Source organism: Hemicordylus capensis, chromosome 4 (genome assembly GCF_027244095.1).
Source record: "Hemicordylus capensis ecotype Gifberg chromosome 4, rHemCap1.1.pri, whole genome shotgun sequence".
Classification (NCBI taxonomy): domain Eukaryota; kingdom Metazoa; phylum Chordata; class Lepidosauria; order Squamata; family Cordylidae; genus Hemicordylus; species Hemicordylus capensis.
The window spans coordinates 125295621-125320593 of record NC_069660.1 but is presented as its reverse complement, the minus strand read 5'-3'; the positions used below and the strand labels follow the sequence as shown (position 1 = coordinate 125320593).

Below are 24973 nucleotides of genomic sequence, written 5' to 3'. Positions count from 1 at the left end.
CCGGAAGTACCCGACACACCTGTGTGCGCAGGCCCATCGGGTACTTCCAGTCATGGGGGTGAGGTGGCCACAGGGAGGTACGCTGCCACCCCAATGGACTTTCAAAAAACTGAGCACCAGCAGGGGGAAAGAGGAGGGAGGAGTAAGTGCACCCCCCGCCGCCACCTTTGAATCTGTTTTGGCATCTCAAATGGCTTCCCTAAATAGCTTGGGCCCTGGGTATTTAAGAGAACATCTTCGTTATGAACCCCACTGCTCACTGAGATCTTCAGGAGAGGTCCATCTGCAGTTGCCACCAGCTTGTCTGGTGGCCACTCGGGGACGGGCCTTCTCCACTGCTGCCTCGAAGTTTTGGAATGTGCTCCCTGCTGAAATAAGAACCTCCCTATCTCTGAAAACTTTTTAAAAGTCTTTAAAGATGCATCTGTTCACCCAGGCTTTTCATTAAATAGTGTTTTAATAGCTTTTTAAAATTTAAATTGTTGTAATGTGTAAATCTTTTCTGTTATTATTTGTTTTGTGTTAATTAATGTTTTAAATTTTCTGTTATTTATTCTTTTTTAACTAATGTTTTAACCTTTCTGTTGTAAACTGCCCAGAGACGTGAGTTTGGGCAGTATAGAAATATGTTAAATAAATAAAATAAAATGAGCCTTGGCATCTCAGAGAGAGTCTCTGTCATAAGACTTGTGGTACACTTTGTAAAATTCAGGATTTATCAGTCTCTTATCCCCACCCTCTTTTATTTCTTTTGAGGAGGCAGCTTTAAATTGACAATATTCACTTGTAGTAGAACTTTTTTCTCTCTCAAACAGCTCTCAACCTGATCTCGTGTGGACCAATGAACTTTCCAGGATATAGAAACTTGTAACTGTGCTTTGATAGATTTGTTTGTTTGTTTATATTTTATACTACTTGATATATACATCTCTAGGTGGTGTACAAATTTTAATATTAAAAATCACAGATTAAAATACATAAAACACAATAAAAACAATATAAAACAAATTATTAAAATTTTAATTAAAAGCTTGTGAGAACAGGTGAGTCTTGAGGGTCTTCCTGAAAACAAGCAGAGGAGACACTCTAATTTCAGCAGGGAGCATATTCCAAAGCCCTGGGGCAGCCACCAGCAGATGAGCTGGTGGCAACGGTAACTGGACCTCTCCAGAAGATCGTAAAAGGTGGCAGGGTTCATGACAAAGGATGCACTCTCTTAAATAGCCTGGACCCAAGTCATTAAGGACTTTATAGGTAATAGCCAGCACTTTGTATTTCACCCAGAAACATATTGGCAGCCAGTGCAATTCTTTCAAAATCGGTGTTCTGTGGTCCCTTCATATTGTCCCAGAGACCAGTCTGGCTGCCACATTCTGTACCAATTGTAGTTTCCGGACTACATTCAAAGGCAGCCCCATGTAGAGTGCATTACAGTAGTCAAGCCTGGAAGTTACCAGCATATGTACCGCTGTTTTAAGGTCATTTACCTCTAGAAATGGACATAGCTGAGATATCAGCCAAAGCTGATAAAAAGCACTCTTGGCCACTGCCTCAAAATGAGAAACCAGGGAGAGCTTTGGGTCCAGGAGCACTCCCAAGCTGCATACCTGATCTTTCACGGGGAGTATAACTCCATCCAGAACCGGGAGATCTAAATAATCTCTTGGGTCCTGACCCCCCACAGTCTTAACTGGATTCAACTTCCGTTTGTTATCCCTCATCCAGCCCGTTATCACCTCCAGGCAGGCATTTAGGGAAGATATGCCATTTCCTTACGAGGTTGACATAGAGAAGTAAATCTGGGTGTCATCAGTACTTAAGTCTGATTTTAAAAATTCTCTGTCAAAGCACTGTGGCAAGTTTCTATATTAGGGAGCATGGTGGAGTACATTTCATTCATTCATTCATTTATTCATTCAGTTTCTATACCGCCCTTCCAAAAAATGGCTCAGGGTGGTTTACACAAAGAAATAACAAATAAATAAGATGGATCCCTGCCCCCAAAGGGCTCACAGTCTAAAAAGAAACATAAGATAGACACCAACAACAGTCACTGGAGGTACTGTGCTGGGGGTGGATAGGGCCAGTTACTCTCCCCCTGCTAAATATAGAGAATCACAACGTTGAAAGATTATTTAAAAATCCAAATAAAGATAGCTTGGGAAGGGAGAAACCTTTCTATAGTCCACCATGCTCAGTAACCAAAGCCCTTGTAAAGTGTCTTAAGGTTGTATAATGCTGGCTATTTTGATCTATCTGAGATACATACAAGATTACCAGTTTTTAAAACCCAAGGCCTTATAGTCCTAATCTTTTCCATACCAATCTTTGGCACTGAAGTTATCCCCACATATTTTGTAATTTGTGAACCGAAAGTTGAAGTGATTCTGTTTCTAATATGGACAAAGCTGCTGAAAATGTGAAATTCCGAGTTCCTATACTGTACCTCAGTTGTTGCTTTCTTTTTTACAGGTTCAAATGTCTACTTGAGAAGAGAGCTTATTTGCTGGGGTGACAGTGTCAAGCTACGTTATGGAAACAAACCAGAAGACTGTCCATATCTCTGGGCTCACATGAAAAAATATACTGAAATTACTGCCAAATATTTCCATGGAGTACGTCTTGACAACTGTCATTCAACACCTCTACATGTCGCTGAGGTATAGAAAAATAAAGCACGTTCACAGCCTATACTGCAGTCTTGTGTATGCTTACTTCTGAGTAAGACCCATTTAGCAGGATCCTAACTCTTCCATGCACAGAATTGCACTCAGAAGGGTTTTTTTTATCCTACTTGGAATTTTATCGTTACTTCTTAGATTTCAAAACTCCCTCAAGAAAGAATTCTTAATTGAAACATGTTGGGAATAAATAAGGAACACCAATCCTCTGCCTTTCTTTCATATTTGATATTCAACTATAGATGTTTCTGATGCTGTGTTCAGTGGAGCTTACTCTTAAGGAAGTGTGCATAAGAGTGTAACCTGTGTCATTTTTGTGGTAAAATTATTAAAGTGTTGGTCTTTGGGGTCAGAGTAAACTGGCTTCAAATCCCTGATTGCCTGTAGAGCTTGTTGAGTGACCTTGAATGAGTTCCTCTCTTTCAACCTAACATACCTCAAAGGGTTGTTGTGAGGGGAAAATTGTATTATTCAATGTATGGTCCCTTAAGAAGAATAGTGGGATAAAATAAATGAAATAAGCTGTGTGTTTAAATAACAGTGATTTTTAGAAATTGTATCGAGTTTACCCTATTTCAGGCAAGAATACTCTTGAGTGTTGAAAGTACTCCACATATAATAATTCTTTCAGCTACTGTGTAAGACAGGCCAGTATTGTTATTCCCATCTGCAGGTGTGGATGGGGGTGGCTTGTTAAGGCCACCTGATGAGTTCACTGGGAGTAATTCCTGGTTCATACTCTTAGCTATACTATGGTAGTAGTAAAGTGAGACATCAGTGAAGCTGGTCTTGCTTTAAAAAGGCACACATTTTTGTGTGCCATGATTCATAAGTAGAGCACAGAGGTGAAATAACAGAGGTCTTCAGGATACCCAGTAGCCAGTCTTGCTAAGTACTGTATTAGGCCATGAAAAAAATCTTCTGTTCAGACCTATCCTGAACAGAATGGGGCTTCTTAGCTCCTAACCAGGTAAAGTTGGTCCTGATTTTTGTTCCATTTAAGGCAATGGAATTTAAGTCTGCCAGGACAAACTTTCTCATTGGTTTCAATGGAACATAGTTCTGGTGCAGCCTTAAAGGCTTGCCATGTTAGGCAAGGAGCGGAAGCAATTTTCCATGGCCCCTCACTTCCTTCTTCAACTGCCTGTACCTCCTGAAAGTATATCTCTGAGAATTGAGGGAACCTACAGAGGAAAGGGGATCATGGAAAAGCATGCACCCCTTCATGTGACAGAAAACTCACATGCATAAGTGCAGGGCTAGTTTTGATGTCCATTGATGTTCCCAATCTTCGAGCCATGTTTTGGAAATTGGAAATATGCTGTAAGTATGAACCATCCACCCTCTCTTGCACATGACTTTCTCCTCCCTTTTGTAGTTTGCTTTTAACTATGGTTTATAATTTTGGCCACATCAACACTAACTATGATTAAAGGTAACCAGGATCATCTGAAACATTGGTTTGAAATATATGGTTTCAGGCAATCCTGGATAGCTTTAATCATAGTTAGTGCTGATTTTCAAGCAAACCAGAGAATAGAGAAGGAACATATATACTTTCACATTTTCAGTCTCCAAACCATCAAGGCACTTGTATGTATTTCTTTCAACACAGTGGACAATAAATGAATCAAAGTTTATAAGACTACCTGCCAAAGATTTATCCACCTGCTTGCTGTAAAGCCTTAATGAGACTAGAAGCTGATTTACAATTTGATTGATATTATTCAAATATATCCTGTTGGTGGTAGTTCTTGATTTTTACACTCTTAGAAGACTGAAAATTACAAAATGAGAGTTTGCTATACACTTAGTATTATATATATTTTGTGCTCTGTCAGTTTTCCATATTTATCAAAGTGACAGATTCCCAGATTAACCCCAAATTAACTTGTTCTTGTCCATCCACACACAATGACTTTGCAGCTGCTATTTAAAAATATTACTGTTCCAGAATTTCAAAAGTAGAACTACTTTTCTCATAATTGCATCAAGGGAATGTTTGAATTAAGTTTGTGGTTTCATTTTCCCCATTTGCACTGGGTTTAATAGCCCTTATTATTGGGTTTGAAAAATCAAGACATCTTTGAGATAAACATAACCTCCTGCTCTCAATTCATAAAATTTGTGTTAAACCTAGGTGAAAAATTCATAGTGAAAAATTTCAATCTTGATATAATCTTTCAAAAACCTTCTTCATATGATTATCTGCAACTGCATTTTACGAAGGTTCACGCAGCAGTGGGATGGGAAAAATCCAGCCAGTTCAGCACTTTTAAATTGTATTGTTTTCAGTGGACAAGTTTAAGTTTTGACTGAAACATGGCCTTATTTTACACCTCCTTTTATCTCCTCCTATTTTGAAAATCGTGCTATGATTGGATAGCATCTGCATCATACAGTATTGGATAAGTGCATGTTATAAGGTACTTGATTAAACAAATTATTATGATCTGTAGGAGATGCTGGCAGCAGCCAGGTCAGTCAGACCTAATCTTTATGTGATAGCTGAACTCTTCACGGGCAGTGAGTACATTGACAATGTCTTTGTCAATCGCCTTGGAATTACCAGTCTGATTAGAGGTACCACAACCAAAAACCCATGCTTGAAAGGTCTGATGAAGGATTGCTGTGTTACATGAGTCAATGTCTCTTAATGTGGAACTAACTTGTTTTTATTTGTATTTATTCTTTTGTCCTTTGCAAATTCAAATGCCTTCCCCTCTTTCTTTTCATTTGCCTATTATGTGGATTCTGCTGAGATGTGTTTTATTTTAATTTTAATTTTCAATTCCTTGGTTTGTGCTCACTTTCATGCATCTTCATAATTGAATGTGTTTGGTTCTTTAAAAACGTTGGCTTTCCATTTTTGTTTTGCTGCGTGGCATTTTCCCCTGTTGTCCAAATCCATGCCTAGCCTCGTGTCCTTTCTTTTTTTCTGTTCTATCTTTTCCCTCTCTGTGGCTTCCTTGGCTGTGCTTTTTGCAGTACATGCTGGATTCAGCTAGAAAATTGCGGCCCAATATGTATGTAGTGGCTGAACTGTTCACGGGAAGTGAGGAGCTGGACAATATCTTTGTGAATAAGCTGGGCATTAGCTCCTTAATAAGAGGTAGGCTTGTTATGAATTGCTCTCTGTTCCCCTTGAGATCATGCATGATGTGCTCTGTGTATGAAGGAAATGAGTGTGCAAAGCATTGACCTTGCATCCTTTTTTAATAAATACTTGACTCAACATCCAGTTTACACAATAATCATAGCATTATGATGTATATTCAGAGAGGTGTCTTCTGTATGGCAATAATAGTGGTGCAAAAAAAAAAAATAAGGGGGCAGTACCCAAACTGGAAAAAACAAGAACAGAAACTCTCTAGATGCAAGAAACAATTTCCTTGCGGGGGAAATCACTAGTAGCCCAACACATTTCTTCTGCAAGAGGAGGTTCCTTCAGGAGGATTCAGCTTCTTCTCAATTGTTTTTCCAAAGTTATCTTTATAATCCCCTGATGAAGAGCTATTGTCTTGAAACACATCAACAGTGCTAATGATTTTGGCACCCAGATATTCTGTTTTTGTTTTTTCAATGACAGTGATGATCACTGCCTCATATCGCTAAGCGCAAACAGGACATCTTTCTTCTTTGACTGCTGCAGATAACACAGCCTGTTCTGTAATCATGGTTAAAGGATTCAGATGCAGGATCATGCACTTCCTCCCTTCTGGTGCATGACTCTCCCCTTGCCAGCCTTAACCATTGTCAGCATTGACTTAACAGAGGTTAACGCTAACCAGGTTCCCTAACCAGGCTTGAAAACAGTAAGCCCTCATTAAGAAGGAATTTAGTTGGTAATAACAGTACTTTAGATCAGTGCCAACCTAAACTTTTAACTATTAAGCAGTGGGGAGAAGGGAATTAAGGCTTCACAGACTAGGGGTGGGAGGAATAAGTAAGTGGTTTCCTAGTGTGGTGATCATCTTTTAACAATGATTAAGAACCTAGCTGTGTTACGTATGCACTGGCTCCTTGCAGAAAAGTAGCGTTGGCCAACCCAGAAGATACTGTGTGGTTCTATTTGTGGGATCTGCCTGATCCATGTATTCCTTCAGTCCAGAGACAAGATTGTGGAGTCAGGGAAATCCTGTATTACAGATATCTGCTGCTGTGGCTGTAAGAATAGCAGGACAAAAGTCACACTCATACCAGATTGAATAAAATTTGTTCTGGAAATGTCAGTCCCCATGGCTGTAGGTATCAGCAAAGTTTATTGACTGGAGTGACTAGCATGCCCTAGCTTTAATTATTCCCAAGTTTATGATGAGCAACTTCTCATAAATGCTAATACAAGCTTTGTTCTGTAGAGGCAATGAGTGCATACAACAGTCATGAAGAAGGAAGATTAGTTTACCGCTTTGGAGGAGAGCCAGTTGGGTCTTTTGTTCAGCCACATTTGAGACCTTTAATGCCTGCTATCGCACATGCACTGTTCATGGACATCACACATGATAATGAATGTCCAATTCAGGTAACTGTTTAATTGTTCAAATACAAGTTTAACTTTAATTGTGTAGATGCTTCTGTTAAACAATTAAAAAAAAAAAAAACATGTTCAGGTTGTAACATTGGCTGACCGAATGAGGAAAATTACAAAGACTACTTTGTGTAGTTTTCCTCATCCTGTCAGCCAGTAACAGATACACATACACTGCTTCTTTAAGCTATTTTCTCCGCTGCATGTGGCACAATACATATGAATAAACAAAACTAAGTGCTGGACTTGATTGCTTTCCTCCGATCTCCTTCTTATTGCCAGCATCGATCTGCATCTGATGCGCTTCCCAGTTCAACCATTGTTTCCATGGCATGCTGTGCTACAGGGAGCACTAGAGGGTATGATGAATTAGTACCACATCAGGTAAGTATATTTATATGTTTTTTGTACATGTATAAATACAACTGCTATATTAGAATGTATATATTGCATTCATATCTAAAATATCTCTTTCAGTGTATATGTATTGTATCAGTAGATACATGTATCTGTAAAGATGAAAAACTACAGTTTTTGTGAAATTGTGTAACACTTTTTTTTTAGCACCAAGTGTTATTGGCTAGCATCCAGATTTGTGTACACTGAATAATGTTGCAAATGTGTAAGGGGGAGGTGCAATTTTTACCAATTCCCCCTTTCCTCCTGCAGCCCTCGGTGCCTCCCAAAAATATGTCCCTGAGGTTCCTGCAACCTTCAGGGACATATTTTAAGGAGGCGCAGAGGACTGAAAAGGGAAGCAGGGGTTGGGCAAAATTGGTTCCTTACCCATTACACATGCATGGTTTTAGTCTGGATGTCAGTCATTAAATTGCTACATTTCCATTTGGTTGCAGATTTCTGTGGTCTCAGAAGAGCGATTTTATGCAAAATGGAATCCAGCAGCAACACCTGCAACACCTGGTGAAATTAATTTCAAGACTGGGATAATAGCAGGAAGGCTGGCTATTAACAGATTGCACCAAGAGCTGGCAGCCAAAGGGTTTATTCAGGCAAGAAAAAGATTGGTCCCAGAGGGTGGCAACATGGAGCAATTGCTAGGGCCCGCTAGAGATATCTGTTGCAGGGTACTCTGAGGAAACATCAAAGAAAGGCACCACATTGTATTTTGCTGTTCTCTTAAGCCTCATTTAGACGCTTTATAACTCTTAGTCTTTAAAAAAAAAAGAAAGATGCCCAATAGTAGAGGTAACTTCTCAGACTGATTTAGTACTTAGGAAGGATGGAGCTTGGCTTGCTTGCAAGAATCATGTGGACAGAGAAATCTGGAGTACTTCTTTTAGTTTATGCAAACCACCCCACCCACCACCCCGGCTATTCCTTATGTAGTTAATTGGAGATACTGATGGTGTCTTGCCCAGGGGTTGTGAAAGTCCTGCTCTGGCACAACATGGATAAGAATTATAACATGGTAATTGTTCATTTTCTTTAAAGCACAGGTTAATTGAAATTCTTTTTTCCCCCCTTTCCTCCCAAAAATTCACTTTCAGGTGTATGTAGATCAAGTTGATGAGGATATCGTGGCTGTTACAAGGCACTGTCCTAACACACACCAGTCTGTTGTGGCTGTTTCCCGAACAGCTTTCAGAAATCCTAAAACATCCTTCTATAGCCAAGAGGTTCCCCAGATGTGTATTCCAGGTAATATTTTTCCTGAGCAGGATTTGAATTTTGTTATTTATTATATAAATACCCACCCTTCCGTCAAAGGGCTCAAACGTTCCCCCGCCCCCGCCCCGCATCCTCACAACAACTCTGTGGGGTAGTTTAGACTGGGAGACAGTGACTGACCCAAGGAGGTTACCACTGGCAATATCAAACTACAGGACATTGTACTGATGCAGTAACTTGTTGACAAGCCCACTACTGCCAGAAGCAGTGCTGAGGCTGAGCAGGGCAGGACTGAAGTTGTCTCCTCTTCTATCTTAAATCTTTCATCCACCACATAACTGTCTACATCAAGATTAAACTCACTTTTTAAAGTGTTCATGTTTAGTCACGTTAAAAGTTTTTAGGGGTTTTCAGGTGCTTAACAGAAACAATGGGGAAATCCCAGTTTAGTACTGCTCCCTCATGCCAAAGAGTGGCAACATGAACACACAAGCACACTGCTAGCATTCATAAGAATGGAAGCTTTACAAATTGCACTTAAAGTTATCTTTTGCACTCATGCTTTCCATAGGCAAAATTGAAGAGGTGGTTCTTGAGGCTAGGACTATTGATAGAAATGCTGGCCCTTATAAAAAAGATGAACACTCAATCAATGGCTTGCCTGATTATACAGTTGAACTCCGAGAACACATCCAGGTATCTAAGTATTTTTCTTTTTAATTTCCCTGAAAATGTAGCTGCCAGATGAAGTGGCTTATTGAATTCAGCATTTTTTTTTCTTTTGACAGCTTGAAGAAAGTAAAATCATAAAGCAAGCTTCAATTGCTACAAAAGGCCCCAATGAATTTGTTCAAGAAATAGAATTTGAAAAATTAACACCAGGGAGTGTGATTATATTTAGGTAAAATGTGATTGCTATTATCTGTGATAATATGTTGGGTTGATCAACATAGAGCAGTCATTTAGCAAAGTTTTCTTTGAGTTCCCTGATTAACATTTTTAATTTGATGCTGATATTTGTAGAGTTAGCCTTGACCCAAAGGCACAAGAAGCTGTAGGAGTACTACGTAACCACCTGATCCAGTTCAGTCCTCACTTTAAATCTGGAAGTCTCCCAGATGATGGCTCAGAACCCATTCTCAAAAAACCCTTCTCAACGTAAGTACACCTTTTGAGTGAAGCTAGGGTACAGTAGAGGTGAGATGTATTGAAGCAATAAATCATTACCTGTCACTGTTTTCTGTATTCCTGGGGATTCACTCCCTTGCCACCTCCTTACAGTCAGAGCAGTAGTGAAGATTAACAAGCCAGTAGTCTCTTCATTTACTTCTAATAGTGGTATGCAAGTTGTCATTCTCTGCTGCTGCAGTCCAAGGGCATCTCACATGTGGGTTATGCACCTCCATGTGACTCTAGAGGCAGGACTATGTAAATTAGGTTAGGTTTTTTAAGGCTGAGAGGAACATGACCCATCCAGTTCTTTTAGTCCTGCATGGCTCTAAGTCGGTTTCTCCTCAGCTTTTCTCAGCTCTAGTGGTGTGTTCCCGCCCCCCGCTCTTTTAGGTTCTCTTGCTTTTTCTCCCTTCTTTTACTGTCTTCCTTTTTTCTAATACTTTCCTATATGTAAAAAGAAAACTCCTGCTTTGCCTTTTTACTTTCGTTTTCCCCTCTGTGCCTCCATTTGTTTTCCTATTCCTTCCGCTGCATAGAAAGAGCAGCCGCGGTACTCCACATGAGAGTACCAAAGGGAAAACAACAACAGGGCCTACCAAAGGCCATTAGAGCAGCCAAGAACCCACCCCTGAGGTCCTGTTCACTGGCCGGATCAGCGCAGCTCCTTGGAACACTTGGCCCCCACCAAACAGCTGACAAGCGGCGTTCTGGAGCAAAAGAGAGCTCAAGCTGCCATTTTTGAGGGCAGGGAAGTGGCCCAGGCACCGACCTCGCTGCCGTTTCCCACCAGACCTGTAGGCAACCTGCCTTCAGCAGCTGCTGCCCCACTAGGCCTGCATGCTCTGAGAAGTCTTGCAGGGTGCACGGAGGAACACCGAGGCCTAGAAGTACCAGATATGGTCTCTACCAACGGCCAGAAGCCTTAGAGGAAAACAGGGGCTTAAAAGGCAATGGCGGCACCCAAAAGCGCTGGAGTGGGCCCAGCGGTGTCCAGAGCTGCAACAATATGCACAGTACTGACCCAGGAGCACAGCGACAGGAGCAACATCCCTTCTGGTGAGCCCGGTTCAAGTTGGGCTTTCGGTTTCTTCTACTTCCCCCGCCCCAGGGGAAGACAAACTTATGGAGGGGGCCATGAAACGGGTACATGATTCCACAGCATTATCAGTGAGGGCCACTGCAGCTGCCTCTACGGTAGCTAGAGTGTCATTAATCTGGCTAGATGACTTGATTCAGGAAACTCCCTCTGACCTAGTTAGGTTGAGGAAAACACTCTTAAAGTTGCACAAGGTGCAAGCCTTTATGGAGGATGCTACTCTTGACTCCCTTCAATTTGCATCCTGGGCAGTTAACCTTACTGCTATTCCCTTTGATGGGGAGAAATTGTTTGGGGATGAGGCCAATGTTCTCTCTAATTTTTTTTCATCTGTGTTCCAAATGAGTTTTGTTCTGGGCCACAGTATCAAGGCAGTGTTTGCACACATGCATTCAGAGTGGGGCCCTCCTGATTCAACCTGAGCGGCATCTAAGATTAACTGAGCAGACATCAAAAAACCTATGAGTGCGTGCACTCCTTAGAGGGAACACCCTAAAAGGCATCTTAGTGGAGTCAAAGGATAAAAAGAAGGCCATGCCATTCTCGTCATGGAAGCAGGACTGCCCCAAAGGACAGTGGCCTTTTCAGTCCTTTTGTCCCTTTAGATCATGCTTTGGGAGCAAGGACAGGGGCTTCCGGTCACAGCGCTCCTACTGGGGCAGATCTAGATCGGCCAGGCAGAGTTTTGGTAGTAGGGCAACCTTCAAAACCCAAGCCAAGCAATCTAAACAGGCATGTCCCTAGGTGGTCACCTCTCCTCACACTGGCACGTCTGGGAGGCCGCCACCACCTCAGACCTTTGGGTTCTCATCACCATAAAAGAGGACTGCTCCATAGAATTGACCAAGCCACCCCCTCACTGCTTCTTTCCCACTCCACACTCCCGGCTTCAACAGAAATACCAAGGTTTGCAGGGAGCGATTAAACACCTGTTAGCAATTGGGGCCATAGAACTGGTCCTACTAGAACAAGAGGGTACAGGCATTTACTCTATAACCTTCATAGTGCCCAAGAAACACGGCTCCCTGAGGGTGGTGCTGGACCTAAAACACCTAAACCGCTTCGTGCGCAAGAGTAAGTTCTGCATGGAATCCCTGAGGTCGATTGCGGAAGCACTACAACACTTAGACCTGCTCTCCTCTATAGAACTCAAAAAGGTGTACCTGCACATACCTATTCACCAAGACAGCCACCACTTGCTCCATTTCCTCTACATAGGAGTCTATTACCAGTACAGAGCTCTCCCATTTGGCCTGTCCTCAGCCCACGCATGTATACAAAGATCCTGTCTCCGGTGATTGTGCATCTCCGCCTCCAAGGCATGAGGATTTATGCTTTTTTGGATGATCTTCTCATAAAGTCTCCATCAACACAGACGGCCCAACGGGACCTACAGTCTACTCTACAGGTGCTCGAAAATCACGGCTTCCTGATCAACAGGGAAAGGGGGCAGTTGAGCCCGGCACACCAACTTGTTCACCTGGGTGTCCTCATAGACATGTAACAAGACAAATTGTTCTGCCAGCTCTGGCAAAGAGGTCGTTCCCCCTTCTCTCCCCTCTCCAGGCTTCTGGGTCTAATGGTGGCGAGTTTGGAGTCAGTTCCTTGGGCACACTTCCACCTGAGGCTCCTTCAGTGGTTCTTGCTGCCCTTCTACCCAGAGATGATAGTGAAGTTCAGCAGGTGGGTGACCCTGACTCAGCTAGTTCTACAATCACTGCGTTGGTGGGTCACTGGCCCACATCTCTGAGTAAGAAAAGAATTTCTAGACCCGCCAAAGGTCATTGTGACCACGGACATCAGCAAGAGAGGCTGGGGTGCCCATTGTCTCCAGCAGTCGGCCCAAGGCAGGTGGTCAGCAGAGGAGTGCCAGCACAGCATCAACTGGCTGGAGCTCAGAGCAATCCGCATGGCAACTTTGGGAGTTCAAGTCCATCGTTCTCCACCGCCACGTCCTCATATGCACAGACAGCACCACAGCCAAGGCACACATAAATCGTCAAGGGGGGACCCGGTCAAGATTTCTGCAGGCGGAGGTGGTCCTGCTGTTTCTGTGGCAGAACAACATATAGCGTCCCTGGCAGCCCATCATGTTCAGGGAGACCTAAACATGGTGGCAGACTGGCTCAGTCGGTCAGATATCCTCCCAGGAGAGTGGCACCTGAACCTGAAAATATTCCACCTGATAGTAGCTCACTTTGTCCAACCGGTGGTGGATCTCTTCGTGACACCATACAATGCACAAGTTCCCCGCTTCTTCTCCAGGTTCCCCTGCCAACAAGCAAAAGAGGTGAACACACTATCATCACCATAGCCGACAGGTCTCGTGTATGGTTTTCCTCCCATGTCTCTCCTGGCTTGGGTGCTCCAAATCAAGCTCCTCAAAGCACAGATCATCCTAGTTGCTCCATTCTGGCCAAGAAGACCATGGGTTCACAGAGCTCATCAACCTAGCCACGGAAGCGCACCTGCTGCTCCCAGCCTCACCAGACCTGCTTCACCAAGACCTGTGTCACCCGGATCAAGGCTGGTTAAGCCTAGGCGCATGGAAACTGAGTGATGCATCTTGAAACAACACGGCTACTTGGCCAAGGTTCTTAACACAAAGCTCACTTCCAGACACCCCTCCACTAACAGAATTTATCAGTATTAGTGGTGGGCCTTCCTGCAATGGTCTACACGACACAGGGTACCATGGGGATCGGCCACCACGATGCACCTCCTGCAGCTTCTTCAGGACAGCTTAGACCAAGGAATCTCTGTGAACACCTTGAAACACCAGACCGTGGCCTTGGTGGAGCTGATCTCAAGGATTCCTAAGTGATCCATGCAACGTCACCCCCACCTAAGACATTTCCTGTGAGGCGCCACTCTCCTCTCCCCTCCAGTGATGCGTTGCTTTCCTACATGGTGCCGACACACAGTCCTGAAGGCGCTCCAGGGTCCTTCCTTTGAACCAGTAGCCACCATACCACTACACCTACTCTCTTTCAAACTAGTTTTTTTCATTGCTATTACCTCAGCCCGTAGGGTCTCTGAACTCAGGGCCTTGTCTGTACATAAAAACCTGTGTGTGTTTTCTGTGGACTCAGTTAAGTTTATTCCAGACCCTTTTTTCCCATCCTAAGATAGCATCTTCCTTCTACATGTCACAGGATGTTATTCTTCCCTCTTTTTGCCCTAAGCTGGTTCACCCGGCGGAGAAGACCCGGCACAAGCTAGACATGCATAGGTGCCGAGAGAGAGAGAGAGAAAGAGCGAGAGAGAGAGAGAATGCACTAAGAGTATTAAGTCTATTGAATCCCTTTTTGTTTCCTTCTTACCATGCACCATGGGCCAGGCCATCACTCCCACCACCTTGGCTAGATGGCTAAAGGCATACATAACTCTGGCTTATAAGTCCCAGGACCTCAGGGCACCTACTAAAGTGTTTGCCCACTCTACTAGGGCTGCAGCTACTTCCATGGCTTTCTCTGTGAACGCCCCTGTACAGGCCATTTGCAGGGCAGCCACCTGGCGAGTACCATCTGCCTTTACTAGACACTACAAATTGGATGCTTCGCCTCTGCCCAAGCAGCTTTTGGGAGGCGAGTGCACCAGCAGGTTCTCCCTTCAGAGTAGGGGTGAGGCTCCCTCCCTGGTTGGATTAGGGCTGTGGTATGTCCCCACAGGTGAGACACCCTTGGACTGCAGCAGCAGAGAATGGAGCATTGGTTACTCACCATAAAGGCTTCTTCTTGCTGCTGCATCCAAGGGCGTCCCAACCCACCTACTTTGCAGGGATCCACTGAAGGTACCACTGTTTTTTATTTGACCTGCTCCTGCGCATTTTTAAAAAAGAGGGGGGAGGACTTTCCCCCTCTTTTTCCATAGGTAGTTCCAGTTAGCTTGAGCTCGTTTGTACTTAATCACCAGTAGTGTACATAGTTTTTCTTCGTAGAGGTACTCTTCGGCTCTAGGCCTAAAAGAACTGGAGGGGTCATGCTCCTCCCAGCCTTAAAAACCCTAACCTAATTTACATAGTCCTGCCTCTAGAGTCACATGGAGGAGCATAACCCACATGTGAGATGCCCTTGGATGCAGTAGCAAGAAGAAGCCTTCACGGTGAGTAACCAATGCTCCAGTTTCTATCGTGGAAAATTGATTACACACAGAACAGTTGATAGTGACTTATACGCTAATCTGCTTTCTTCACTGTTTTGATAAAGCCAGCGATAAATAAAAAACCAGAGGAATACCATGTTTTTTCTTCAGTAGACATACCTTTTCTATTAATACAATACTATAAATGTGTTCTTCTGCAGATGGAGACATGATTTGCAGGTTTTAGAATTGCAAGTGTATCGTTCAGATCAGGGGTAGGCAACCTTGGCCCTCCAACTGTTGTTGAACTATAACTCCCATCAAACCCAACCACAATAAATTGTGGCTGATGGGAGTTTGTAATCCAACAACTGAAGAGCCAAGGTTGCCGACCCTGGCTCCAGTAACGTAATAAGCTGGCAAGTGCCATACTATGTGGCTCACCCGCTTCATTAGAACGAATATGTGCAGAGGGTGAATTGCTGAGGGGTTCTGCAGTATCTCTCCACGTCATGTTTGACTTGTTCGGGCAGTGGTCACTTCACCCAGCTGCTATAATAAGCAAAGGTATGTATGTTTGTGTTTGTGTGTGCTTGTTTTTTAAAGGTAAAATTAGAGGTGGTTGAATAACCTGCTGACTTTCACCCACATCTTCCCAAAGTTGATTTTTATACAATATATGGTCTGGGGGGAAATAACGTTTTCAGCATACTGTTTCTGGTTCTTTTCTCAGTATTGCATCGAAATTAACCTTGGCAGATCTGAACCAGGTATTGTATCGGTGTGATGCTGAGGAACAAGAGGATGGAGGGGGATGTTACAATATACCAAACTGGACACCCCTTAAATATGGAGGCCTTCAAGGTAAAAAGGATAGGTTTATATTTGTCTCAAACTTAAAAATGATTTCATATGTTCTCTTGTCTTGCTCTAAATCTCAAAACGTTAACCATCTGGATGTCTTCACTTAGACTTGCACAACTTGTTGCCCATCAAACCAAATGCAGCCATGTCCTTTGGGTGCCTGATAACTCTTCCCTCCTGTGTTAGAAGTCCCAAAATGGCAAAAGCAGGAGATTCATTGACCTGCTAGTGAGCTAAGTGTGGTTTTGTCAGTCACACTTTTAATGGCAAACATCCAGTTTTCTTCCATGTGCTGCATTCTGCACCCTAGTTCTTTACTCCAGAATTTGAAAAGCAGTGAAATGTGAAATATCTTTTTCACAAACGGTCCAAAGATATAATCCAAAAAATGCCTGAAAGTGTGTGCTGTAATGGTTCATATCACATAATTTGCTTCCGGGTCCAATTCAATGTGCTGGTTCTCACCCTTCAGGGCTTAGTGCCTGTTTACCTTCAGGACCGCCTCTCCCAGTCAGTCCTGTCCTGCCCTGTGAGATTTTCTCAAGTTGTCCTTATTTCGGACCCTTTTCTCAGAGAGGTCCATAGTACTAGGGCCCATGGAAGGGCTTTCTCTGTTGCTGCTCCTCTACTCTGGAACTCCTCCCCCCCCCCAAATTTGGTCTGCTGCTTCCCTTTCAGCCCTCAAATCCTTATTGAAGACATTTCTTTTCCACCAGGCATTTGCCCTTTAATTTATGGGGGGAGGAGGGTATTGTTTGTGTGTTGTTTTTTTAATCTTGGATGCTATTCTTGCCTTGTACACCGCCCTGAGTCTATGGATTGGGCGGTATATTAAATCTTTTAATAAGTAAATAAATAATACTTTAAAAGCAGAGCCTTAAGAGCAGTTGATGTGGCCTTTACAAAGAGGTTTGTTAGTTGGCTGTTTGCCTCAGATGAATAGTGGGCATATCATGCTACTGCCATGGGGCTGGGGTTAGCATGAGCATTGAGATGAAAGGCTGATTCTTTTAAGTATCTACGTATGTTCTCAATTTTCCTTGTATTAATCCCAGGTTAATATGTCTGATACTTTCAGAAATTTATTTATTTGGTAGCTGGTTTATGTTTACTCTTGGAATCAAAATCTTCTGTTTATAATAGTTTCATGACCTGTAATACAGAACCCTGTTTCTATGGGCTTTCAGGAATAATGTCAGTGATGGCAGACATACGGCCAAAGAATGATTTGGGCCATCCTTTCTGTGGTAACTTGAGATCTGGTGACTGGATGATCGACTATGTGAGTGATCGGCTCATTTCCCGTGCTGGAGCTTGTTCTGAAGTAAGCAAAACCAAAGTGCACATTTCCCTTTAGGCTAAGATCTTTGTTTGTTACATGGTAACTTATTATACATTTAAGCTCAGTGCAACAGTGTATGTTTGTTCAAAATTGTAGGTTGGCAAGTGGCTGAAAGAAATGTTTATCTACTTGAAGCGGGTTCCTCGTTATCTCATTCCATGTTATTTTGATGCCATATTAGTTGGCGCATATACAACTCTTCTGGACTTGGCTTGGAAGCAAATGTCTAGGTATGTGTGATGGGCCAGGGGTTACTCTATGCTTTCCTGGGATCTACCCTCAATAGAGAGGGTAGATCCCAGACCTTGTAATACAGTAGAGAGTGTAGATCTCATCCCAGTTTAGGAGCACACTGCTTCTTCAAGGTACGCTACCAACGGTTGATGATTGATCTAAAACCACTGACCAGGCTTGGTCTTGCCTTCAACACCCCCAAAACTGTCTGGCTTGGGACTTACAGGCACTGTACAGCCAGAGTCCACACCACCCAGCTCTAGACAAACAATATATTCTAAGAACAAACCAACAGTAGCACATGACCTTATAGGACACAGTCTTGCAAGTAACCCTCCAGAACATTTTAAAACCAGATTGAAGCCACTTCTAATTATATGAAGTCCAATAAGTAAATAAGGGTTGTGCATAGAATAAGGAATTGGAGAAAATAGGGGAAATTGGGAATAAAGAAAGGCACACAGACATTTAAAAAGAAAATACAAAAATGACTGACTAGCACTGAGTTTTGCCTTAGTCTAGCAGTAGGTAGGTCCTTGGCTGAGAGAGCATTAATCTGTTCAGCCTCTCCCTTTCTGGACACCAGAAGCAGCTGGTGACATGGTAACTTGGATTACTCACGACTGGACTGGTGATCAATGGTGGGGGTGGAGGGATTGGCCCTTATTTTATAATGATTAAAGAGGGAGAAGGCTTCCCCCGCTTCTAGAGATAGACAGCTCTGGGATCCAATGAAAAGAGTCAGTGTAACTCTGATGTAATGCTGGTCTTGGGCCAGTCCAAGGTTGAAGTTTTCCCTCCAGACTTGAAGTTCCTCCTCCTCAATGTGTAAACATACATATGTCTAAAGTTAGTTCTGGTTTGAGCTTGTCACCTGTTGTGAAAAAGGGTTTAAGGCGATAGGTTGATGGCTCTGTCCTTTCAATGACAAGAAGCAAGGATTGTCCTCATTCAGTAACAAAAGGGAGGAATGTCCCCCATTCAGAGCACTCAGGGTGGAGTGGAAGTATAAGACATTCTTGAGCTAAGATGGGGACCTGCATTTCATCACAGTATGTGTCACTACACGTGTGGAAAACTCAGTGTTGTTATTTCTGATGGGAGACACCTAAAGCCAGTTTAAATGAGACCAGTATTTCAGATTCATTAGTAGAATTCAGTGTGGATCAGAAAGTATTCAGGACGCAGCAGGCCCTGGTGGCACACTACAAATGACCTATCATTGTGTTCAAAAGTAGAACAGTAGTAGTAGTAGTAGTAGTAGTAGTAGTAGTAGTAGTAGTTAACTGGGCAAAGAGGCACCTTTTACCGTGGTGATTCTCTTTATTTAGCAGGGGGAGAGTAACTGGCCCTATCCACCCCCAGCACAGTACTTCCAGTGACTGTTGTTGGTGTGTGTCTTATGTTTCTTTTTAGAATGTGAGCCCTTTGGGGACAGGGAGCCATCTTATTTGTTATTTCTCTTTGTAAATCGCCCTGAGCCATTTTTGGAAGGGCGGTATAGAAACTGAATAATAATAATAATTATTATTATTATTATTATTATTATTATTATTATTATTATTAAAGGAGGCCTGTCCATGATGACTTCTGAAGCATCTCTGGCTGCCAGGATCTATTACATTCACAGGCAGAATCAGGGCTCCTGGGATTAGAAACAGATTCTGGAGTGGGTGGCAGATGTTTCCTGATCCATCCTGACATAAAACTCTGTCCCATCAAGCCTCTCCCTGAAGAGGGGCCATAGGTTAGTGGTGGAGCAATCTGCTTTGCACACAGAAGGTCCCAGCTTCAATCCATGGCATCTCCAAGTAGAACTGGAAAAGACCCCTTCCAAAACCCTGGAGAGCCACTAGATGGACCAGTGGCCTGACTTGCTAGAAGGCAATTTGAACACACGTTCATATATTTCTGGAGCAGGACCAAGTGCTTCTACCCATTGAGGACCTGGATTTATAACAATCATTCAGTGCAGTGAAAATTATTATTATTATTATTATTATTATTATTATTATTATTATTATTATTATTATTAATTCAGTTTCTATACTGCCCTTCCAAAAATGGCTCAGGGTGGCTTACACAGAGAAATAATAAAATGGATGGGTTGGAAATTAATTCTTCTTTTCCCACTTTCCCACCTTTTTCTTTTCTTTTTTAATTGAACCCGTTGCACTCATCTTGTCTGAAAACAAAAAGTGAGAGAGAGAACAGAAGATTGGTATTGTTCTTAGAATCTGTCCATATATGGCACATTAGAGAAACTCTAAAAACTGATGATCAGCAGATGTTCAAAACCTTCCTGCAGATCTCAACAAATGCATGTATTTAAAGTTGCCATTGTAGCATTTAAAAACATTTTTCCTAAACTGCAAAGAGGTACAAGTTTGTGAAGCTGAAATTAATAGTATTGCTTTAATTACAGCTTTGTTCAGAATGGATCAACATTTGTTAAGCATCTTTCCTTGGGATCTGTCCAGATGTGTGGAATTGGAAAATATCCTTCTTTGCCACCTCTGTCCCCTGCCATACAAGATGTTCCCTATAGGCTGAATGAAATTACAAAAGAGAGAGAACAGTGCTGTGTTTCTTTAGCAGCTGGTAAGTAAGAATTCAGTCCATGTTAATTTAATAAGCTACTTTTAAAATACAGAGTATGAACACAACAGATTAGGAACTATTGTACACTTTTTCATAAAGCAAAAGGTAATACCCTATGTAGCATAGGAATCCTGAAGACATTTTTAAAGGAAATATGAACAATATAAACCTGGCTAACACTGTGTGTGGGTAGCAGTGGCCTTGTCAACCTAGAAAGGAACCTTGATATACTGGAAGAGATCCCAGGCATTTGTTTGTCAGAATGTTTACATCCATCATCTAAGTATTTTAAACAAATTAAACTAGTAGTTGTACACATGAGAGATTTCAGTAGAAACTGACTGAGTTACATAAACTAGTTTATCCACCCATTTACCCATGAAAAACAGTTTTTAAAACACAAAGAACAGTCATCCAAGGAAAGTGGAAGGCTGCACAGAAACCAGACTGCAAAGGAATTCCATTAGAATGGGGAGTGGCATGTAATAAGAAAGAGCTAACAAAAGGAAGCAAGAAGAACAAAAACAAACAAGCTGCAGAAATGAAACCTAGAAAGGAATCTGGTTTCACTCCTGCAGATGGGCACTGTAGTTTTATCCATCCATTTTCCACACAGAAGAAGGAGGTAGCACTTGGGGTTCATCTGCTCGAACCTCTGAAGAAACAGACATGCTCTGGGGCCTATAGTCCAGAATACAGATCTCCTATTGTTTGGTCCCAGAGAATAACAACTTCAAAGTAATTATAGCAATGATTTGTGAGGGAGCAGTTTCTGTTAGCAAAGAAAAATACGGTTAAGAAATTGAACTTCAGAGGTTTCTTTTGGTTAGAATGACATGTAGAATAATAGATGCAGCAATTTTTTGGACTAGATCTCGAACTTCATTGTGGAGTAATCTTGAGAATAGGGTTTACTGAGCATCTCTTTCAGACACAGGGACATAATCTTGACTTATTTTCTTAGATTTATGTTGTTCTTTTTCCTTCAGTTTTGCCAGCTTTCATTCTGCAGTGGTTTCTTATTGTGGTGTTGATGGTCCATAGGTGGTTGGTGTGAGTGTGTGTGTGCGTGTTCGTGTTTTGATAAACAGTTTTTCCCCTGAACTGCTGCTTGTTTCTTATTCTTCTTGCTTCCTTTTGTTAGCTCTTTCTTATATGCTGCTCTCCATTCTAATGGAATTCCTTTGCAGTCTGGTTTCTAGGCAGCCTTCCACTTTCCTTGGCTGACTGTATTTTGTGCTTTAAAAACTGTTGCCATGGGTGAAAGTGTGGATAAATTCATGAATCAGTTTCTACGTGTACAATTACTAGTTTAATTGGTTTAAAAGACTTAGACGATGGATGTAAACATTCTGGCAACCAAATGCCTTTATCTCTTCCAGTATATCTAAAATGAGATTTGTCTCAAAGTTGCACAGAAAATCAAACTTATGTAGAACCCCAAATACCTTTATAAAATCATAAAGGTCTTCACCAGCAGATAACTACAAATATCTAATATTAAGCTCCAGCAGCGGATTAGGTGCTCTAGGGTGAATATTTATGGTGCTTTTCAACATGCCTCACCTCCGCAACACAAGCTGACATACATCACAAACTCTATCCAGAAGGCATTGCCCACCTGCTATCCTAATTCTGAGACTGCAGGTGGCAGTAAGTATGGGCTGTGCTTTCCTCATGGTGGAATTACACAGCTTCCCTTCAGCAGTATGAAGGTATCTAACTCCAGGCCTGCATCTTGCATTTCTAATTTAGTGTACTAGCAGAGAACCAGGATCACAGGGAGTTGCCTTCAATATATACACATAATTGTTTAGATAACATGCTGATGCAGTGTTATAAAGCTGATGTTATATCAGTGTTACAAGCAAATATACTAGAGGAAATGTTTGGAATTGGCATCAGTCCAGTTTTAAACATAAAAACCATTATGATATGGTAGCCTTGGCCCACACAGAGGAGACATGATGACCATGCAGCAGAGTGTCCCAGTTTCACACCATTATTTGGTCGACCTTCTCCCAGAATTGTGCAGGAAGCTCATCTGCAGACACAGCATGCAGTCTAATGTCAAACATTGCTGCTTCAAAGCAAGGCTTGCTGGTAGTAAAAGTTCTGTTTGTTAAATAATTAGATATAAAGTCCATATTGACACTTACTAACAGATGAGTGCATTTAGGGTCACAGTTTTCATCTTGTTGATTTAATTGTGAATTGAAGCCAACTCAAAAATGCATTCATTCTAATATGGGGCAGAAAGGTTATTAGTGCTCAGGGAAGCAGCATTTGAAAATAAAACATGGATATGAGAAATGATTTTTGGATAGGGAAGCATTAGGATCTGGAAGTGATCTGTTGTCAACATGAGAAATGGGTTACTGCACCTGCACAGATGGATTAATTAGCTCCTCTCTGGCGCCCCTCCCTGCCATGCACATGCTCAGTGCTTTCCTTTACTCGGCAGTCAGGTGCCATTTCGATTGTTTCTTTTTGCCCACTGATGCATTGAAACCTTCAGGTTGTTGCTCCTCAGTGATTAGAAAAGAAAGCTTTATTCGGTCGGATTTGACTGCGTTTTGACCTACAGACTTTACTTTTCCTTGGTTTCTGGATGTCGGACTTGGTTATTTGGGATTCTAAGGCTTTGCCAATAGAATGGAGGGAGCAGAGAGAAAAAAGACTACTTTCAAACATTGCTCTCAATGTCGAGCGAAATTACCTTCTACTGATTAATATGACCTGTGCCTCTTGTTGTGTTTGGGTGATCAGCATGTCCCTGCTGCTTGTAGGATTTGCAAATCATTTTCAAAACAAACTTTGAAAAATAGATCGTTGTGCCTCAGAGCGGCTTTGTATGGTGACGCGCTGCATCCACTGACACTGAGACCATAGTCGACATCGAGATTGACATCTATGGGTTCAGCGCCAAAGTCGATATTGACAGTTTTGAAGTCAGGGTCTGTGTTCACAGTCTAAACCCCTGGCAAGTGACCTGGAAGAGATCGTCTTCAAAAAGCCGAGAAGCTCCAGTGCCAGACATAATAAACATAAAAGGCATTGAGTTGCTAATGAGTATGTTGGACTCTGCCACCAGCACTCCTTCTGGCTCCACGTTTCAGGAATTTCTGAGTGACAGCTTGGACATTGATGTGGATGGAGACTCAACTCCTCCATGCCGCCTTTTGAGAGTTCTGCGACCAGAATGGGTGTCTCCTCTTTCCAACTGGTACACCCTGCTATAACGACACCCACTTTGCCGCCTACCACCACTGCAATTCTGTGGAGGCCATCTTCTATGTTTGTCCATTCACAGTCTTTAGTGCCACAAAGGGACCCTCTGCACGCATGTGGTTTTAGACACACAATGTCTCCTGCAACACAACTGGACTTTGCAGAATTTCAATTATGAAGGATGCAGCATATGCTAGAAGATGATATTGCATGACAAAAACCTGTCTCTGTACAGCAGCATGTGCTGCCTCCTCAGCCTTCTGCCCCCCGCTATGTTCTATGCCTGTGGGGGTGAGCCAGGGGGTTCAAACTACAACCCTTCTGGTTGATGTGCCTGTTGCACCTGCAGCACCATTCTTACCTCAGCATCCAATAACGCCACCTCCTGCTGGAGATAGTGCATATACATGCCCGGTGGGTGCCCCAGTATCAGTTCCGGAGGTGGTTCCTATACAGTCTGATGACTCTTACGATTCTTCCGATTCGTTGGAGCCAGACACTGAAGGTGAAGGGGGAATTCCAGAGCATCCTTCAGATCTACCCTCAGACGTACCTCCAAAATCTTAGATGATACAGCAAATGATGGAGGCCTCAATCAATTCATAGATGCACGCAAGTTCCGTATGATGATGTTGCAAGGAATTCTTCCACTCTTCGCCAAAGAGGAGTGGCTTGCCACATTAGATCTCAAAGAGGCGTATTTTCATGTTGAGATTCAACACAATCACTGGAAGTACTTGTGGTTCACCATAGGAAGCTCAGTATTCCAGTATAGGGTCTGGCCCTTCGGTTTATCTACAGCACCAAGGGAGTTTACCAAATGTATGGAGGCAATTGTAGCTTACCTGCGCACGGAAAGTATCATTGTGTTCCCATGCCTGGACTACTGGCTCCTGGTGCCCCAAGTCAGGTCAGAATTGGAGTCCCAGATCCAGTATGTCTTGCAACTGTTGGAGGACTTGGGAGTCCAGGTCAGTTGGGCCGTGTCAAAACTACAACCAACAAGATTGATAGACCACGTTGGAGCAGTTTTGGGCACGCTGTTGAAGTGAGCATACCTACTGGAGGAATGATATCTTCACACTTGCTCTCTGGTGGAGGTGTTCAAAAACCAACCGCTACGGCGGGCTAATCTGCTGTAGGTTCAGAGGTTGCTCGGCCTCATGGCCTCTTGCAAAGCGAGCGTCCTCCACATGCGCCTACGTATATGGCAGCTACTGCTTTGGTTTCTGCGGTCATTCTGCCCAGATGTCAACAGTCTGCAGATGCTGCTGGAAATTCCCCTGCCTGTACTGAAGTCCTTGCGATGGTGGAAAGTGAGGGAGAATCTGCTTCAAGGCATATCTTTTGAACCTCTGACTCCGACAAGATAGGTTACAGCAGATGTCTCCTTGATGGGTTGGGGAACATCAAACCCAGGGCTTGTGGATGGCACAATGGCATAAGATTCATATCACCTTCCTAGAGCTGATGGCAGCATTTCTCGTTCTAAAGTCTTTTGCGCCCCTAAT

At 42.8% G+C, this 24973-nt stretch overlaps 1 protein-coding gene across 4 annotated transcripts in view; it reads left to right on the top strand.

The window, feature by feature from the left end:
- The window catches only part of AGL (amylo-alpha-1, 6-glucosidase, 4-alpha-glucanotransferase), a 71724-nt gene that overhangs the window by 24247 nt on the left and 22504 nt on the right, over nt 1-24973 (top strand). For 2 of the 4 annotated variants that reach the window (XM_053245836.1, XM_053245838.1), the window contains exons 12-25: nt 2473-2660; nt 5141-5264; nt 5599-5793; nt 7040-7203; nt 7492-7593; nt 8064-8219; nt 8718-8868; nt 9410-9534; nt 9627-9739; nt 9862-9996; nt 15924-16054; nt 17242-17378; nt 17493-17626; nt 20056-20231. In XM_053245836.1, coding sequence (XP_053101811.1) covers nt 2473-2660; nt 5141-5264; nt 5599-5793; nt 7040-7203; nt 7492-7593; nt 8064-8219; nt 8718-8868; nt 9410-9534; nt 9627-9739; nt 9862-9996; nt 15924-16054; nt 17242-17378; nt 17493-17626; nt 20056-20231 — 2031 coding nt within the window. The remainder of the gene's footprint in view (nt 1-2472; nt 2661-5140; nt 5265-5598; nt 5794-7039; nt 7204-7491; nt 7594-8063; nt 8220-8717; nt 8869-9409; nt 9535-9626; nt 9740-9861; nt 9997-15923; nt 16055-17241; nt 17379-17492; nt 17627-20055; nt 20232-24973) is intronic. The other 2 variants (XM_053245840.1, XM_053245839.1) reach the window with 2 other exon arrangements.